A 20,557-nucleotide genomic window follows, 5' to 3' on the forward strand; every position below is an offset into this window, starting at 1 on the left:
ACTGTATGCAATTCATGAAATAAAAAGGCAAATCCTCCCTTAAAAGAGAGAAGGAAAACTCGATCTTTCGAACAAGCTAAATCCTTCTATAGAAGAAGAAAAACCCTGTTATTAAGCTTTAAAAGTGAGGAAATTTCTTTACTCAATAAACAAAATAATAGTGAAGAAATTTATAAATTCCCTCTAGTTTACCATTATACGGTTACAAGGTTAAATCTTGTGCAATGCACGGTTGTTAAATATTTTTACAATTTTATTATTAATTTATTAATACAATGACTTGAGTATTAAGAAATATAGAGTATATTAAAAATAAAAGCATGTAAGAGAATATATTTAAAAAATATGTAATAGTTATAAACTTATAATGGATAGTTTAATCTTTTAGGAAAAGATTTATATTTTATATAAAACAAATTATGTCATAATTTAGATATAATTTTTTTTCCTTAAGTGACAACAATTTTTTTAGAAGGCACTTTTGGCGGAAATTTTTTTATTAATACATTGACAAGTGTGTCTTAATTCACTTTTAGTAGTATGTAATTGATAGGTTAAATCCCGTGCAATGCACGGTTGTTAAATATTTTTTACAATTTTATTATAAATTTTTTAATATAATGACTTGAGTATTAAAAAATATAAAGTATATTAAAAATAAAAGCATGGTAGAGAAAATATTTAAAAAACATGCAATAGTTATAAACTTATAATGGATAGTTTAAACATTTAGGAAAAGATTTATATTTTATATAAAACAAATTATGTCATAATTTAGATATAATTTATTTTTTCCCTTAAGTAACAATAATCTTTTTAGAAGGTACTTTTGACAAAAAAAAATTTAACAATACATTGACAAGTGTGTCTTAAGATTTGATTTTAGTAGTATGGAATTGATTCCCATGTAATTATTTCCTTCTTACTCCCTCCGTCCTCGAAAGAACGACCCATTTGGGTTGATTACGCGGGTATTAAAAAAGTTAATTAAAAAGAAGTAAAAGTATATTGAAAAGATAAATTTAAATGGGGTTTGTAAAAAAATTAAGAGAGAAAGTAATAAAATTACATGGAAAATCAAATTTTTATATGGGGAAACTAATTTTGCACAAATATTGTTGCAAATTGGTGGGTGTTTTAATGCAAATGAGTCATTATTTTTGGGACTAAAATAAGTCCAAATAGATCGTTCTTTCGAGGACGAAAGGAGTGGTAAGGTTCTCATATGATTTAGTGGCCAAAAACATTGGACAAACAATAATTAATATTGATCCACTAAAGAGGAGTGGGGCCAATGAAACCAATAACAAGAAGTTGGATAAAAATTGACACTTTTAAACCAAGTTTAATCACTTTTTTTTCTCATCAAACACAAACAACGACATTTTTCCTTCTCTATGCTCTTGGTTGCCTTTTTCAAGAGTCACTTTTCCCCAACGAATAGGACCTACCGTATATCTTTCTCTGTTCTTTGAAATTTCAAATTTAAAAAACACAAAAATATGATTTCTTACTTTATCTGTTAAACATGCTTGTCAATTTTCAACAAGCATATGCAAATTTGATAAAAAAAAAAAAAAATTTACTCAATAAAAAGTTCACGATTGTAGCAAAGAAGCATGGCTGAGCCTACTTGTGTTGTGAATCCTTTCTCTTACACCACACCATCCTTCTCCAATGAATCTCATGAGGTTAGAAATCTTTCGTCTATCCCATCTTTAATGTGTAAGATATAATTTGGGAAATTGGTCCGTTTGTTTTTTTAATGTAGAGAAAATCACAAAGTTATGTAGACTGAATATTATTTGATCAAATTCTTTAATTCCGTTTATAAGGAATAAACCAACTTAGCTAGTTGACATTCACAAACGACCCCATTAGTAGTTTTATCATTCTTTAACTTTCAATCTTTCATATTTGAACAAAATCTCAACTTTTTTTTTGTTAAATTTGGCAGGAAAATCCAATGTATAAAATGGGAGAATCAGTTTCATTTGGTAGATATGTATGTGAAGAATTGGAATGGGAAAAGTGGTCATCATTTGACAATAATACTAACAGAAATCGTTATGTAAAAGAGGCAGAAAAATACTCCAAACCAGGGTCAGTTGCACAAAAGAAGGCTTATTTTGAAGCTCATTTCAAGAGAATGGCAGCTCTTAAGGCTGCAGCTTTACTTGAGCAGGCAAATAATTCGGAAAATACGTCTGGTAAAACTAACATAGACCAAATTAGCGCCGATTATGCTGTGAACACGAACTTGAATCTACATGTTGAAGATAACCGTTACGAGCAGGCCGATTCTGTTCCGAAAGATGATGAAATTAATAATGCAGGGGAGTTTGTAGTTCACCAAGATGAACTTTACTCAATTGGTGTAAATGATAATGATGGCAAAAATGTAAATCCGCCATTACCGGAGCGTAAATCATCCGACAAAATTGATGTTTACTCAGCTTCTAAGAAGGATGAAAATTGCAAGGCAAGCAATGAAGAGTCAAGTGGGATTCCCCAAATATGCAAACTTCCTTTGCAGGTGAATCTGACTCCTTTGATTTTAACTTTTAAAATTACGACTACTGTTACATTTTATCATTCGTGAAATGTGATAAATAAAATGAGACGGAATTATTATTATTATTATTATTATTATTATTATTATTATTATTATTATTATTATTATTATTATTATCATCATCATCATCGTAGATACTGTTACTAAATTTCTGTTTCAAATTAAAGCTATTTTAATAAAATTTGATGCTGGATTGGGTAGTAGATAAATTTGGACGGGGAGCATTATTCTTGATGTAAATATTGTTTCTGACTTTTATTTTATAGAATTTTGAATATGGTTTTAAATTTGATGCTTAATTTTGTAGTGGCTGATTTTCTATCAGTATATGTCATTGTTCTGGTAAAATGCTTGTTTTACGTATAAGAAGCTGAAGTTTTCCTAGGTGCTTGTGTAATATGTGTTACATGAGCTAAATTAATACTTCCTCTGTTCTTTGACCTGTTTCTTTTATCACGTTTGTCAATACAAAACTTTAACGGTTAATAACTCTAATTCTCCATAATTAAAAAATATTAAAATTATATATTATAATAGTACTTATTGAGACGAATTCAAAATGATCAACATAAATATGTTTTTCCTTCCATATTATTCACAAAATACGGTCAAAGCAGGGATGGCGAATAGTGTAAAAGTCAAAGCGGGTCAAATAAAAAAAGAACGGAGGAAGTATTTCCTATGCTCATTTGCATTTACTGGCGAGTGATTTATTTTTCGTCGAAATGCATTGTTCATTTGAGTGTTGGGTGTACATAAAAAGGTTTTCAAAACCGAGTGTTTGAGAGCCATATAGTACATGAACTTAGTAAAGGTGTTGTGTTTGAGAATTGATACGAGTACTTTTGTGATCATATATATGATGTACATGTTTAAGATCCGTTTGTAAGCATACGAAACTGTCAAATTTCCAATGCCTCAACGATGTTGTTAATTGACGATTTAGAAATTAGGAGATTTGCTTATGTAAGGTTAACGATGTTTTGTGGTGTGATCTAAGTAATCCTTACAGTAACTAGACTAACTACTCACCAAGAAGCTAAATTTGTTTTCAATTTCTTAATAAAACCTTTGGTGCAGGAGAAGACTTATGTAACTGAGGAATCATCTGTAACAGCAGTAAAAAGAAATCCACCACTTTCATCCTACATTCCATCCCCTGCTAGATCTGCTAACCCGATTTATCCTGGGAAAGAAAACTATGCAACTCCGGTTAAAAAGAAGTCTTCTGTTACTGATCTTGATAAAAAGAAAACTCCACTTCGAATGTCAATCAATCGAGAACTCAACAGAATCATGTCACCAGTCATTAAGAAACTTGGAAGTTCTTCCAAGGTTTCCAAAGATTGCGCCAATGACCCTTCAAGAACTCCTGCCAAGGTCTTCTCTTCCTCTTACCGTTATTGTCATTGCATTTATATTTTTTGTCTGAATACCATGTGCTTTAACAAGAGCATTTTGAAACAAATTGCAGGCTTCTGTGAGCAGCGTACAAGTTCCTCCGATGACTCCAGATTTGTCAAAAAGAGGGTATGTTATTCACACATTCATGAAAAAAAATAGGGTAGAAAAGGGCTGTGAATCTAGCATAAAGAAATGATACTAATGGTTAAAGGTGTCTTAGAGGCCTAGAAAATATGAAGTACGTGAAGAAATAATACTAATGGTTAAATGGACCAAAGAAGTACCTTAGTACGGGGTAATGAATTGCATGATACTATCATTTACCTAATTAATGCTTGTTCGTGGTTTGAACTAAAAAGTCTCATTATGTTTGTGTTTGCTGTTCAGTGTATCTACTACTTCTTCTCCCAGTATGAGCAAAAACAAGATAAGCTCACCTATTATACCTAATTCTTTTTGTCTGAGGAGTGGAGACAGAACTTCTAGAAGAAAGCAGGTAAACCTCCAGCTTTGCGAGGCTGATTATTATATGAAGTTAAAGTATATATAGTTTTCCTCAAACACGGTTAATCTTGATGTATTGCAGAAGCTAGAAGATAAGTTTAATGCCACAGCTACGGAAAAGGCACCTCAACCATCAAAATTCAAGGTTACTATTTCATCGATATCTATTTCCTGGTTTCAGTACTGTGCTTTTATTTCACTGAAACTAAATTAAAAGATACAGGAAATATGCAGCATGATATTTTTTAGTCTTAAAATCTTAGCTCAGTTTTTATGAAGGTGCAAAATAAAATCTATCATTTTTACCAACCTTATCAATAATTATGTTTGTTGGTTATCAATAGGTGTAATTGAATTGTAAAAACAATAGTTAAGTTTGGTAAATTTATCTACTTTGGTACCCCCTGTGAATAAGTGTGACATCAGATGGTTGTATAATATCTGATAAGATGGGGTTGGCTATTTTAGGATACGAACTGGCTTTTGTAAGCGAGTTTAAACAGATGGGTGACTTATACTTCAGATAAAGAATTTGTAACAAATTATTGTGTTACTTGCTCTTGGTTTGTGTTACTTGCACACTCATTTTGCACAATATAATGCTTATTCGAGTCTTGATCATCTTGCAGGAGAAAGCGGAAGCAGAACTAAACAAATTCCGCCAGAGCTTTTGCTTTAAATCTATGGCTTCTCCAGACTATTATGGAGACAGTGGAAGGTTCAACAGCCCTAAGCCCAAGGTTGGTCTCTTAATTCCAATCTCTTTTTTTTCAGTCAAGCTCTATCGCCATGTTCTAGTCCCTTCTGTATTAATATTTGCAATATAATGACTCCGTCCATTAAGAAGTTGTAGTCACAAACTCCGTAGTATTAATAAATTATTGATAACAAGGATTTGGACAACAGGACTATTAGTTTTAGGTGGAGGTATTATTTGGTTGAGATAATCATCTATGCTTTTGCATAATTGATCCTCTTAGAAATTAAGCTAGTGACAACTATAGTTTTTGCATTTATATTCTAATTCATTGGCTTTTTAAAGGCCAAATTTCTTTTTTAGAAGATTTACTGAAGAGTTATAACTTTGATTGTATCTATTGCAGAAAGAGTCTACAAATCGTAAGTCCCCTAATGAGGTAAGACAGGCTAATAGAACCGCGCCTCAAAATAAGAGTACATTACCACCAAGAAGGCCTTCAGCGAAACAAATTGGCTTGAAGAGTACTAAAAGAACTACCCATGTTGGCCATGTACCCAGCTAACCTTAAGAAATTTTAACAAGATTTGCAGTCAAGCGTTTGACAATTTATAGGAACCTCCAACAGACTGAAAATATTCGGAACACATTTGTCATGAAAAAGCAACCTTATTGAGTCTCGTAAGAGGTATTGTTTAAGTTCTAAGCATCGAAGAACTTCAATGATATGTATATTAAACAAGGGTGGACATCAATTTGTTTACTAGAGAGTGCTGTCATTTTACAGTCTTCATTCTGGTTCTGTAAGTGTTCAAATCTTATAAGTTGCACATATGTATTTGTTGTGAATTAGACTTTGTTATATGGAAGTAACTGAGGATAACTCTATCGATTTATGATTTTCTGTTTGTTTGCCTCTAGAGCTGATTAACTACGTTCAGATTTAATGGTCACATTACTAATTTAAATTATACTATTATCGCTTGTAAAAAAAATAAATAAATAAAATTATACAAATATTATTGGACGGAAGGAGTATCAAATGTCAGATTTCAAGGTATACATCATCTTATGTGGATTAATTTTGAACTTCATTTTATTTTTCATAATTATAAGTGGATTAATACCATTACTAATTAAAAATTCTAGTATGGTCACTCTCACTATGACCATAGCTATACTTAATTATGATTGGTTGATTTTTGCTTTTTCTTAAAATTTTAGTCAAACCTTATATTTAGAATTTTCCATTTTTAATTCTTTTTCATTTTTCCAAAAAATAATTTTTAATTTTTCGAAAATTCTTTTTTAATTTTTGAAATTATTTAATTAAAATCAGTTATGAATTAAATCCAAAAAAATATAAAATTAAATAAATCTAAATCAAAAAATTGTTCTTTAATGTTCTTCATCGTTCTTCAATGTTTTTCAAGGTTCATCATCCATGGATGAAATTAACCACCATTATGGTAATCTTTGTCCCGTAAATACACTCGCACATCAATCTATGCATCGATCTACATATTATATGTGAAGTTTGACTTCATTTGAAATTTGGATTCATGTGTGAATTTGGGATTGTTTTTAATCCTAAAACATTATATGTTAATTGGATAATCGCAAACAAAGGATGCAAAATCGGCCATTTTATTTATTCGAAAATAATTAAAAAAAAATATAAAATTAACAATTTTTTGAAATCTGGGTTTGTGAGGCAAATTGGAGAAGACAACGTTTTTGTTTTGGAATACTTGTTTGATCCGAAAAAAAAGAAGATATAGTTAACAATTCTGTTTGCATATAAGGTATTAACCCAGATGCTAATAGGACATTACCTATACAAACCCAGTATTATTGTTTATTTTGTCTACGACCATACGTTATTTTGGACATTACTAATTATTAGTTCATACTACGCATGCATTAATATCCTAATATTTTTCTTAATTGATAGCAAATAGGATTGTGGTCCTCAATCCTCATTCACTAGCTAAGTCACAATGTATATATACCAAGTTTGATATCAATGATCACTTATATATCTGCTATTGTGGTTTGATTTCTGTATGCAAATTCCATTAAATTAAATTAAATTAACTCTCAATCAAACCACCTTTAGAGCTAATTGTCAAAGTAGTTGATTATCTTCTTATCTATCGTGTGACCTAATGGTTAAATTAATTGAACACTAGTTTGTGATTAATTAAAATAATGAACCATGTTTGTTTATTATAATAACTTTACAATAATTAAGGAGATTGAAACTAATTCTAAATATATAAGTAATGTCATATTCTAATATTGGATGAATCCTATATAATAAACAAATGAAAAAAAAAACGTGGAGGTAGAGCAATTACATGGCACACTTTTTTTTTTTTTTTTTTGAAAGAATACAATGGCAAATTGTTAAATATAGTAAATGTATTTTTGTATTTAAAAATTAGGAAAGGTAATATTCAACCCCTTATACTTAGGCTAAATGCATGCTACTACTGATAGTTGTATTCCTTGTAATTAGGACATATCAATATATCATGCTTATGTTTTGTATAACACATAGTCTAGCTATCTTAATGGGAATCGAAAATATTCTTTAACCTATTTGTCAAAATGGCGTTACATGTTAAATGTGATTTCTTTGTATCTAGTTTTTTACCCAATGGTTAGGTATCACGACTCTACGAGTATTTTTTTTATTAGTTTAGTTTTATTTTTAATTTATAGTCTATATTTTATGTGTCATAAAAAATAATTGATAACAACATTATTGTATATCATTGATTTATTTCCTAATTAAACAGTATGTTACATATTATAATAGAATATTTGAAAAGATTTGGACGACAATTTATATGGGATAACTTAATTTAATTTATATATGATAACTTATGTATCATTTAGTAACAATATTCCCTAAAAATAAACAATCAACACCTATCATATAGGCAATATTGTTCAAATAGATCTTAAATTTAACACCTTCCATTGGTAATATAAATTATTTTGATTGGTTGCTTTAAATACATGATTTTTTTTTACCTTATAGGAAGTTGGTTTGAATTTCAAATTACACAAACCAAAAAACAAAAATTATTGTCCAAACCTATCACAGGAAATCAATTAGAGGAAGAAGACGCAATTTTAGGATATAAAGATATATAATTAGCATATCGATCAAAGGAAGAAGCAATTTTTTTTTTAATTTTCTACTTATAGACCTTGTTTGATCCGTAGAACACAAGTATAAATTTTGTGATCTGCTTATAGCTTATGAATTAGCATATGTGTACTTTGGTCATTACCTAAAATATAAAGTTTATTGTGTTTGACGAATGACCATATGTATTTTGGATATTGTAAAAATTCCAACTTTATGTTTTTTTTGACGTGGAGGGAAACCAACATTTTGATATTATTTTATGATAAGCATGTCAAAAAAGCTTTTGAAGGAATCTTATCTTATTTTAGAAATGAAAGACTTAAAGTATTTCCTTTTAAAAAAAATAAGATAGTTTAAAATCATAAACCTTAATTAAATTATGGTAACTTTCTAATTTTATCAATTTTTTAGGGAAAGTATGTACGTTGTTATCCTAAGATTTTGTTAATATTCTATTTACCAAATTGTGTGAAGAAGTAACAAAATCTCAGGAAAAGATAAATTGAGGGAAAGTAAATCAGTTATTATCCTAAGATTTTATTAATATTCTATTTACCAAATTTTATCCTCTTTTTAAATTCATTTTACACGATTGTTTATCAAACATTCCATGTTTATTGCATTATTAAGGATATATATTACCATAATTCTAGGCGTGATAAAAATCAATAATTTTACAAAATAATCTTAGGATATGTCGACAAAATTAATACGAAACATAAAATAACAAAAATTAAGTATATACTAAATTTGGATATAACCAATAATATAAGAGGTTATTACCTACAATTTTTATTGATTTCATTCATCTGAATTTAAAGTAACATAGAATTGATCTAAGTAATATAAGTTTAATAGAGATTGAGTTCAATTTAAAGTAGGTCAATACGAAAATTTAAACCACAAAAGTATATATTACTATGTCTGCATTTTATTTTGGCCATGACTTATTTTGGCCGGAAAAAAAGTAAATGGTCGGAATTCGTTCAAAGGACCCTCTCCATAACCTAAGTGTGATAAAAGATTTTTTTTGTGCCACCTTTTTTTTAATATAGAAAATAATCTTTACAACAAAAGGACATACTTAAAAGGACCTTTCTGACAAATTTTCCATATCTATGTGTATTATGGTTTGACAATGAGCTTCCATTATTTACTTTTTAAAACATATACTAATATAAGTAGCAAAAACCACTCATAATTTTGTATGTGGTAACTAAATTTGGATATAACCAATAATATAACAAGATATTACCTAATTATATATTAAATTTATTACAAACATTTTAACATTAAGTAATTGACATTCATTTTAATAACAAACAACTAGTGGGGCGCATAGTAGATCAAATATACTGAGCTATAAATCTTATGCGTCATATACATCTAATCTAGCAAATAATGTAAAAATCTGATGAAGTTTAATAGAGATTTTGATTTAATTTCAAACTAAATTTATTTTGTAAATCCTAACACATATAGACAACAAATGAGTAATGGCCTGGGTTTTTGTGTTTAATCCTTTTGACTTTAAGTTCTTTTAAGAAAATAAAGAAAAAGAAAAAGAAAAAGAAATGCAACATAATCTAAAAGTTGACAATTTGGCCAAATGTCCAAAATTATATATAGTTATTCGCAAAAAAAACAATAAACTCCAGTTTACATGTAATGACCAAAGTACAATATAGGTGAAAGCCTAAAACACAAACAGATTACGAAAATCACAATATTGTTTTATGGATCTCACGAACCGGGCTGCAAAAAAAAAATGTGACATCTTTCTCTCCTCCTTGTTCATTTAGAAAATCAATAGAGGAAGGATTAGCATAATAAACGAAATCAAGGCTATATATTTTTCGACCGTGCTATTGACTACAAACAACAAAAATGTTAAATTTTCTCATCAATCATAATTTTTTGAACTTTTTTGAACCCCATGGTCGAAAATTCAGTACAAACGAATCCGAAAAGAAATTTGATCAACCCAATTCATAATAGATATTGTGGACAAATTGTTGGTCAATTTCATGAAAATTAGAGAAAAGTTTGATAATGGGTGATTATCAAGATCCAAGGATGAAAAACATGTTTTTCGAACCCTAATTCTTGCCTCCATTGATTTGTGATTGAATTTAAGGGACAAGGAACATAAATTTGTGGTTAATTTCATTATTTGATGAACAAATTTGAAGAAATTTGAAGAATAGTGAAGAACATTGATGAACAACGATGAAGTATGAAGACCAAATTTTTGATTTTTAGATTTTTTTTATGTAATCTTAATTTTGGGTTTTATTAAAAATATATTTTAATAAAAAAATTTAAAAACTAAAAAAAAAAACAATTGCAGAATATCAATAATTAATTTTTGGAAATAAGAAAAGGAATTAAAAATGAAAAATTCTAAAAATAAGGTTTGACCAAGGTTTAAAAATAAATCAAAAATCACCCAATCATAATTAAGTATAATCATGTTCATAATAAAAAAGACCATAATAGAAACATCGATTACTAATCAACAGTTAAAAATCATTAATGACAAATATTTCAGTTTAGTTCAGTTCAGTTCAGTTCCAATCAGCTCAATTTAGTTCAGTTCATCCCCATTCAGTTCAATTCAGTTCAATTTAGCCCCAATCAGTTTAATTCAGTTTCAATCATTTCAGTTCACTTCAGTTTAGTTTAGTTGTTTTTAGTAAAGCAGAACAAACCCCGATGTTGATTGTCTAGCCATTTGATTATCCTTATAATGTTATACCAAGTTTCATGATAATAATTTATAAAGAATTTTTTGAACAAGTTTGAGTAGGAAATAGGATTCTCTTCGATTCTTTATCTTTACATTCAGGGGCCGTTTGGTTCGCACGGGGTAATCAGAATGGAATGAACAAAGAGAATGGAATGAAAATACCTTATTTTTTCTTTGTTGTTTGTTTTAAAAACAAAGGGAAACAATCCCACCAACACTACCACCACCACCACAACCACCACATATTTCATTAATTCCACATTTTCCAGCCAAGAAACCGATCGCCGCCCTTCGCCAGCCCTCCCCCGCCCCTCGCCGCCCTTCGTCATCCCTCCCCCACCCCTCGTTGGCCCCACCACGACTCATCCTCCCTCGAAAAACCACCCTTAGGCAAGAAAAGCCCTAAAAACTCCCCTCCCTTCCCGTAAAACCGCCAGACTACCCTCCCACCACCCTCGAAACCCTAGCGCCTAGGGTTTCGAGGGTGGTGGGAGGCTCGTCTGGCGGTTTTACGGGGAGAGAAGGGAGTTTTTAGGGTTTTTCGGGGAGCTGGGTGAAGTTTTACGAGGGAGGGGAAGGCGGTGGAGGTGCAGCGAACGACCGGAGAAGGTGCGGCGATCGGTCAGTGGCGGTGCGGCGAACCGTTGGAGGTAGAGTGGCGGAGCGGTGGCTGATTTGCCTGTGGTGAGTGGTGGTGGTATGGTGGTGAGATGGTGGCCAAGGAATGAGAATGGGAAAATCTAAGAGGGGTGGGGACTGAAGTTAGAGGGATTTGGGGGAATAAAGAGGGTAAAAGGAATGGGAAAAATGGTCTAACAAACAACAACAAAGGGAATAAGAGCAGTTGATTCCCATTCACTTTTATGATTAACCCCAACCAAACGGTCCCTCAATGTAATCTCAAAGCCGCCTTATTTATTACCAAGATAATAAACATTTATTGTAAAACAAAAATTTATGTTGAGCATGATATTTTTTTAATAAAGGAAAATGCTATACATATCCCTTAGGGATACATATAAGCATTAAATTTACACTTGAAAATTTTAAAAATTGTAAATAGTTAAGAAATCATAAAAATATAAACATTAATATATATATATATATATATATATATATATATATATAAAAGACTGCTTATATATTATATATAACCCTTATATAAACCCTTAGATATAACATTACCCTTTAATAAAATCAATGAGTATAGGCCTCATATTTAATGAACTTTTTTTAACACTCTATTTACAAAATTATCATTAGAGTAACTTGGATTTTCATAGCAAAAACGGAGTACTAAACTCTGATCAAATGAGCATTGGATTAAGCTTTTTGATAGAATTGTGATGATGGGTGGGGCAAAAGTTCATATATATATATATATATATATATATATAATATAATATAATATAATATAAAAGAATGCTTATATTTCTTTTATATAAATTCTTAGAACTACATATAACATTATCCTTTAATAAAATCAATGACTATAGGTCTCATATTTAATGAATTTCTTTTAACACTCTATTTACAAAATTATCATTAGATTAACTTGGATTTTCATAGCAATTACCGAGTACTAAACTCTAATCAAATGAGCAATGGATTAAGCTTTTTGATAGAATTGTGATGATTGGTGGGGCAAAAGTTCAGGATTACTTTATGTGAGCATGCGGCATGTGCTAAGGTACTAGGTATCATGGTTATGAGTTTTTAAAAAATGGATGTAATAATTACAGCCACAAGCGTTGCCGGGTAGAAAGCCATCATATTTTATACTCCATTCCTTTAGTATGCAATAGCTTAAGAAAATAGGGTGACTTGTAATTTCTAAAAAAAATAACTAATGTGTGGCCTGGGTAAAACCCCGGGTCATTATGTGTATATTATAAATGAGGTTTTATAATAAAATTTTGGAAAAATTAGAAATAATAATCTCAACTTTGTCTAATTTATGTAGAATAATCCCAACTTTCGTTAATACTGGAATAATCCGAACTTTGGGGGGTTCTTCTTTTTCTTCAATCCTAAACCGGTCAACAAAAGGCAATGACCTATCACATCAGGTCACTTGACACGTGTCAAGTCCTGATTGGTCCAAAAATTTAAAAAAAAATTAAAAAAAAAAAAAGAAAACCACCCAGCTCCTCCTTCCCCAACCGATCCACACTAACCTCCACCACCACAGCCCGGCCCGCCACCCACCTTACACCCTAACCTCTACCATCACAGCCCAGTTCGCCGCGTCTCCCCCACCCCTTGAGTCGCTGTTTTCCCCTCTCCCCGAAACCCCATGCAACCACCGAGATCACCAACCATCGTAACCCCAATATCCTAGCCATGGAGCCGCAACCACGAAATTGCAGCCACGGAATCGCATCCACATAACCGCAGCCACGAATTCGCAGCCATGGAATCGCAGCCACGAAACCGCAACCAACGAAATCATAGCCAATTTTCGATGCAGGCAAGGTGGTTTATGGGGATTTTCGAGTGGGGCTGGTGGCTTTGGAGGGATTTTCGAGATTGAGGCTGGTGCTTTTTGGGTTAGGGTGGTGGCGTGGGAGTTTCGGGGACGGGGATGATAGTTTGAATCGGAGCGGCTACTCTAGTGGTGGGGGAGTTCCGGTCGTCCAGCGACGGCGAGGGAGGTGGCCGGATTGGCTGGATGGTTGGGGTTTGGCTGGTGGGGTTTTTATTTTTTATTTTGGTTTTTTTAATTTTTTTTTAACCAATTAAATTGTGACACGTGTCACTTTAACAAAATAAATAAATAAAATATCCCAATCAACCGGTAACCGGTATTTGGGATTAAAGAAAAAGAAGACCCCCCAAAGTTCGGATTATTTCAGTATTAACGAAAGGGGATTATTCTATATAAAGTAGACAAAGTTGAGATTATTTTTTTAATTTTTCCTAAAATTTTCTATTTATAGAGAAACATTAAAGAATATAGAAGAATAGTCCCAAGCATCAAAGAGGAGGTAAATAATCACTTTAAACATCCTCCTAAATGAAGGGTTATGAAAGTAACTTATCAAAAGAATAATGATAGTGATTAATCACATTAAATATCCACTTAAATTGGGGGCTATAAGAATTACTTAAGAAGTTAAGTGAGGTAATCCAAAGACCAAAACGTTGGAGTCCAACTATGACATGGCTCCAAATCATTTGTCTAGTCATGATGACACGTGGCGGACTCATGTTTTCTTATTGATTTTTTTTTTTTTTTGAATAATATTGAGTTTTAATATATATATATATATATATATATATATATATATATATATATATATATATATATATATAGATTAAGTAGACAAACTTATACTAATATATATAGGTAGGGAATATAAAGGAGAAAATACAAGTAAATCTCCTTGATAATCAAAATATGTTTATCAAATGAAAAAAAAATGTAAATAAATCAACAACTTTTAGTTATATATGGCTCGCATAATTTTTGATTTATTTACCAAAATGTCATAATGACAAAAATATAGAGGAAAATTTGTCAAAAATAAGTCAACTTATGCGTGATTACCTCAGAAAAAGTCAACATTAGGATTAACTTAAAATAAGTCGATCTTTATAGGATACTATCCCAAAACGAGTCATGACTTGTTGGTTTTAGGGGTAACAGATCGTTTTAGTCAATTATGTCAAGTTCCAGAATAAGACTTGTTCTTTTAATAATTATTATAACTAGGTGTGAAGCCTGTGCGTTGCACGACTTTATTTTTAATATTATTTTAGATCTATGTCTTATTTCATAATAATAGTAATTATTAAAAATTGATAAAATCATAAACTAAAAGACATTTATTATTATTATTATTATTATTATTATTATTATTATTATTATTATTATTATTATTGTTATTATTATTATTATTATTATGATGATGATATTAACAAAAATTTTTAAAAAAATGTGTGCTTCAAATAGAATTCTCTCTTCTACACATCAATGCAGAGTACTCTATTCCTTTTTTTGTAGTTCTGATTTACGTATTTTGCATCTCCTGTGAATGACGCTGACAGGATTATCCTATTCTCTTTTTCAGCCCTAAATATGTAGTGTGTAGAGTATATCGTTTCTTTGTAATTCTGGTACATATTTCTTGTGCCTTTGATCAATGGCGGTGACAAGATTAATTTTTTTCCATCTCCAACCTTAACTATATCTTTGTTTACCATTGCATCCTCGAAGGTATTATAAATTTCATTTTGTGTAGCCATGAATCTTGGGATCTCCGACTATGAAAAGAAACAATTAATATTTTTCTATGTATTGTAAATTAAGGCCTATTTATAAGAAAATATAATACATCATATCTTCTCTACATAAATTTTATCATTCTTTATAAAATCCTTTTTAATTATTATCCACATCGATGTTGTTTTTATTAACGACACTAATCACATGTATATGCCATGGTAATTTATCTTGTTAATATAAAATTTTATCATTTTTTTGGTTGTTATCTACGTGAATAATTTTTTTTAGTTATTTTTTGTTTTTATATATACTACATTTACGTGATCTTGGATATTTGGATATGAATAATTTTTTTAGTTATTATGATTTTTAGTAATTATGTTTTTTTTATATAACTTTTTTGAAAGCCGATGAAACTTGTTAATAGGATTAACATATTTTATTTGAAATAATTAAATAAATCATTAGATTAGTATGATAATTTTAATTTTTCATTTTATTGGTTTTTTTTTTTTTTTTTTTTTTGTATAGTTCTTTCCGTAAAAAGATAATGGTAGGATAGAATTACTCCCTCCATTTTTAAATACTTGCTCCACTTTTCTTTTTCGCCCGTTTTTAAATACTTGCTCCATTTCTTTATTTGGAAAGCTTTTATAATATTTAACTAATTCATCTCACCTAGTGGACCCACCACATATTTTCTCTCTTCTAATCCTCTCCACTACTTTTGCTTTTTACAATTTTTTATTCTTCCACTTGTCCCACTACCTCCATATATTATTATTTTCTTCAATTTCTCCTAAAACTCCGCGCATGGAGAAATGAAGCAAGTATTTAAAAACGGAGGGAGTAATAAATTTAGGGTAGAATTAATATATTTTTAAAAGATTAACATATTTTATTTGAAATAATTAGATAAATCATTAGATTAGTATGATAATTTTAATTTTTCATTTTATTTTTTTTATTTCATCTTACTTGGCACACATAAATATGTGGTGCTCTATCTTTTTTTTTTTTTTTTTTAAAATAACAAAATCCTACGTGACTCTCTAAAATGTCTGGGAAAAATTCCCCTTTATATATATACTAGTTTTGTGCCCCGGCAATGCCCAAGTAGTTTATGAACTTTTAAGATAAAATTATACTATTATAATTCAATTTGATTGAAAATAGAATTCTGAATTAACTTTTTTTTTTGCTACAAAGTCAATCTATATTAAACTTATTATTTGGTATTTTATCGAAGACATATCTCTTAACTAATAATCTTATTCTAAAATTCTATCCTAATTTGATTGAAAATAGAATTTTTAGCTAATAATTTTTATCTTATGAAATCTATCCAAGGTGGCATGACACTTGACGGTTTTTTTATCATATGAAGTCTATTTAAATCTATCCAAGGTGGCGCGACACTTGGCAAAAAGTTGGATTGCCAAGTGTCGCTATTTCATGACCCGGCTAAAAGTTTAGATTTATATTAGTTATATGATATGATTAGATTATAATTAAGTAATTTAAATAATAATTAATAAAAAAAATTAAAATCCCCATACCACAGCAGAGAAGCCTCCGTCATCCACGCTTCCACCCTAGTCCACTTTCTTCTCTCCCCTCTCACCGGAAGCCACCCCCACCACCGACCAATCCCCTATCGACCCCTTCCCCCCACCGCTGACTACACCCTTCCCCTTATTATCTAGCTCTCTCCCTCCCCACCCCGACCAATTTTGGGGTTAACATCCCCAAATTAAATGTCGGTTTCCTTCTTTTTCCCCCTCCCTAGTTGTCAGCCAAACCTACCCTAAAAACAATTAGCCAAACCCCTGTCATCACCCAAACTACCATGAGCCAAACCTAAACCATGCTTCCTTGTTGTTTCTCGGTTCACTCTTTTTCTCTCTTTGAAGTGGTGGTTGCTTGGGCGAATTTAAAGAGGAAGGGTGGGATGGTGGTCGCATTTATTGACATAGTGAGTGGTGACTTGATGATGGTGGCTGGGCATGGGTGGTGAGGGGTAATTGTTGGGATGTGGTGGTTGAGTTGCAGGTAGTGGTGGCTGACAAGTTGGGAGATTCATGAAGATGAAAGAATTTTCAAAATTAAAAATAATGACTAGTTGGGCAGGTTGTAGGTATTTTAACGTACTTAAAGATAATAGTCTAGAAAGATCGACTTAATTTAAGTTAATCGAAAGGATGACTTATTTTGAGTTATTGGCGTAAAGGTTGGCTTATTCTTGAAAAATTTTCCAAATATAAATAAATCAATAACTTTTTGGTCATATATGGGTCTCATTGTTTTCCATTTATTTACCAAAATTAAATGTTATGATGACTAGACAAAGTTATTGATTTATTTATGATTTTACAACTTGATAAATATATTTTTGTTTATGAAGATGATAAATGGGACTTTCTCAATATAAAGTATAGTTATATAAAAGAGAAATAATAATTAAAAAAAAATAATGTAATTGGGGTTGGTAGAAAAGATAAATAATAGTAAAATATTTGTGAAAATAGAATTGTTAAGAGAGATAATTAATAAATGATAGTGGATCCTTGCTAAATAAGTAAGTGCTGCAATTATTATAAAATGAACACACAAGAAAAGTAATACGATTATTACGAAATGGAAGGAATACAAAAATGCTTGTGACTTGTGAGTTGTGAAGCTTTAATGCTAAAACGTAGGATGATACAAGCTTACACTATATGAATTAGGAAAAATTGCTTAGAATAATCCCACATTTTCCTAATCTGCCCAAAATAATCTCATCTTTCGATTATTTTAAAATAATCTGACTTTTATAGCTTATCCACTCCCAATGGTCCCAAGTGACTTGAAATCGGCTAAACCACTTATCACTGGTGGCTTGGAACTATTGTCACACGTGTCACCACTCAATTAGTCTAAAAAAAAAAAATTACTGAAATTTTTTAAATAAAAACCCAACGGCCATCCTCTCTCAGGAAGACCCACCACCGAAACCACCTTCCCTACCTAACCCACTCAGCTCATCGAAACAATCCAATTTTCCATCTCCACTAGGAAGGGCGACTATGAGGGGTTTAATTTGTGATTTTAGCCTAGGGCTGATTTGTGGGCGCGAAGAAGCGGTTGGTCTAATGATGTCTGTGCGGCGGCTGTTGGTATAGTTGTGGTGGGTGGAGACTGAGAGTGTTGGTGGGTTCGTTTCGTGTTTGCTGCAGGGAGAGTGGTGATGATGTTGCGGGTTTGTGGTGTAGGTGGCGCGTTTGCAAAGGAGAAGCAGTAGTGCTGCTTTGGTGGTTTGTGCGTTGGTGCTAGGGTCGGGTCGACCGAAAACGGGGAGGGGAAGGGAGGGAGGGAATGGCCGAAATCGGGAAGGGGAAGGGAGTTGGTGGTCGGATTCGAGGAGGGGAAGGAAGATGGTGGCCAAAAATGTGTAAAGGGTCGGTGACTGGAGCTGTTGAATTTTGGGTTTGGGATTTTTTTTTTATTTTTTTTAAAAAATATTTTTTATTTTTATTTTTGTTACCAATCTTAGACTAACTTGTCTAGTAACTTGTAATAACAAGTTACATGATTTATTGATTTGGACCATTTAAAGCGGAAGAGGTATACAGGTTGGAATATGTAAAAAATAATCGATAGGTCGGTGGGAATCTTTTGGGTAGAAGAGGTAAAGGTCGGATTATTTTAGACAATTTTTCAAATGATTTATACACCATTGATTTACTAATTTATTACTATAAATACCATAACTTTGCAATTGGAATCAACCAACTTTTCACTTTACAATCATTCAATGTTTTATGGTCGTACAAGAACATAATTGTAGGGAATATTTCAAGTATTCCACACTTGAGCCCTACTGTGATCATACACTTAAGCATGTTGGCGTCCAAAGGGAAGGAAGCTAGAGAAAAAGAGTCGCCAACAGGTTTTAGGAACTTGTAAACCGTTCATAGGGTGAAGGTTACCTCTTAACGATCCATGAGATTGCTAACTCCATAGTGGTCCTGAACCATGACTAGATATTCGGGGATGAAGGTACAAATCCAACCTAAAAAAGATTGAACCTGCCCTAAATAGACCTCTACTTTATTCTTCTCATATTCATGTGCGCTTCCTGACTAACATACAATCAATATATTAATCCTAAACCTATTTAATCTATGTTGGTTGAATACTAATGCACAAATTAAACTATTATTGGCGGTTACTTGAATTAAAATCATATTAGAATATATAAAATTACTAATTATCTTATTAAGCGTGATTTCAAGTACAAATTGCCTTTAAACCTACAAGAGAGGGCGTGATCAAGCAATAACAAAATAACAAGTTACATAATAAATAAAAACAATCATCATCATAATAATGTTCTCAATTTCATCAAAGCATGATATTAATATTAGCAAGATCCTAGGCATGACACTAGACTTGGCAATCCTGACCCAAACCCGATGACTCGACCCGAATGACCCGACCCATGACCCGAAATCGACCCGAAACCAGTGACCCGAAATTGACCCAAAACCCGAATTAACCCGACCTGACCCATACCCGACCCGAAGTGGAACTGACCCGACATTGACCCGAAACCCGAAATGAGCCAACCCGAAACGACCCGACCCGAGATGACCCGACCCAAAGTTGACCCGAGACCCAAAACGACCCGACCCGAATTTGACCCGAGACCCGAAGTTGACCCGACCCGAAAATGACCCGACCTTTAACTTCTTTTAGTAAATAATTATATAAATTACTACCTCCGTTAAATTTTTTTTGCAATTTTGGAATATTTTATATCTCACAAATAATACCCCAAAGTTACAAATAAAAGTTAACGGAGGTAGTATAAAAAGTTTATATTAGGAAATTATACATTAAAATAGACCCAACAACATCTTACATGACTACATTGACTTTCATATAATAGCTAAAAAAGATGGTCAAAGTGAGATGTGTGAATAGTGCAAAATGTCAAATCGTTAAGAGTAATTTGGGACGAAGGGAGTACAAGAATAATTCAAAGAAATTATTACAACAATGACAATGATAATAAGAGTACGTATTAAAACTAAGATCAATAAGAGAGTGAGGTATAACTCAATTAGTTCTTCTTAGTTTCACGAGATCCTGAAAGTGATTCTTAATAAATAAATATAGTGAGTTTTTCGTCAAAAAATAAATAAATATATATACAGAGTTGAATTTAACCCAATGAATCACCCGAATATGAC

The 20,557-nt window shown here is 31.4% G+C and overlaps 1 protein-coding gene across 2 annotated transcripts; it reads left to right on the top strand.

Moving 5' to 3' along the window:
- The first annotated feature begins 1,301 nt into the window (after positions 1 to 1,301).
- Positions 1,302 to 6,079, top strand: LOC110738981 (protein WVD2-like 7). 2 transcript variants are annotated; one of them, XM_021919422.1, is made up of 8 exons: positions 1,302 to 1,691; positions 1,958 to 2,536; positions 3,662 to 3,955; positions 4,050 to 4,105; positions 4,367 to 4,475; positions 4,566 to 4,628; positions 5,113 to 5,223; positions 5,587 to 6,079. In XM_021919422.1, the coding sequence occupies exons 1-8, from the start codon at positions 1,620 to 1,622 to the stop codon at positions 5,743 to 5,745; spliced, it is 1,443 nt and encodes a 480-aa protein (XP_021775114.1). In that variant the 5' UTR covers positions 1,302 to 1,619; the 3' UTR covers positions 5,746 to 6,079. The 2 variants fall into 2 exon arrangements, with proteins under 2 accessions (XP_021775114.1, XP_021775113.1); XM_021919421.1 differs by having other exon boundaries at positions 1,304 to 1,691; positions 3,656 to 3,955.
- The last annotated feature ends 14,478 nt before the right edge of the window (positions 6,080 to 20,557 follow it).

Source organism: Chenopodium quinoa, unplaced genomic scaffold (assembly GCF_001683475.1).
Source record: "Chenopodium quinoa cultivar QQ74 unplaced genomic scaffold, ASM168347v1, whole genome shotgun sequence".
In the NCBI taxonomy this organism is placed as follows: domain Eukaryota; kingdom Viridiplantae; phylum Streptophyta; class Magnoliopsida; order Caryophyllales; family Amaranthaceae; genus Chenopodium; species Chenopodium quinoa.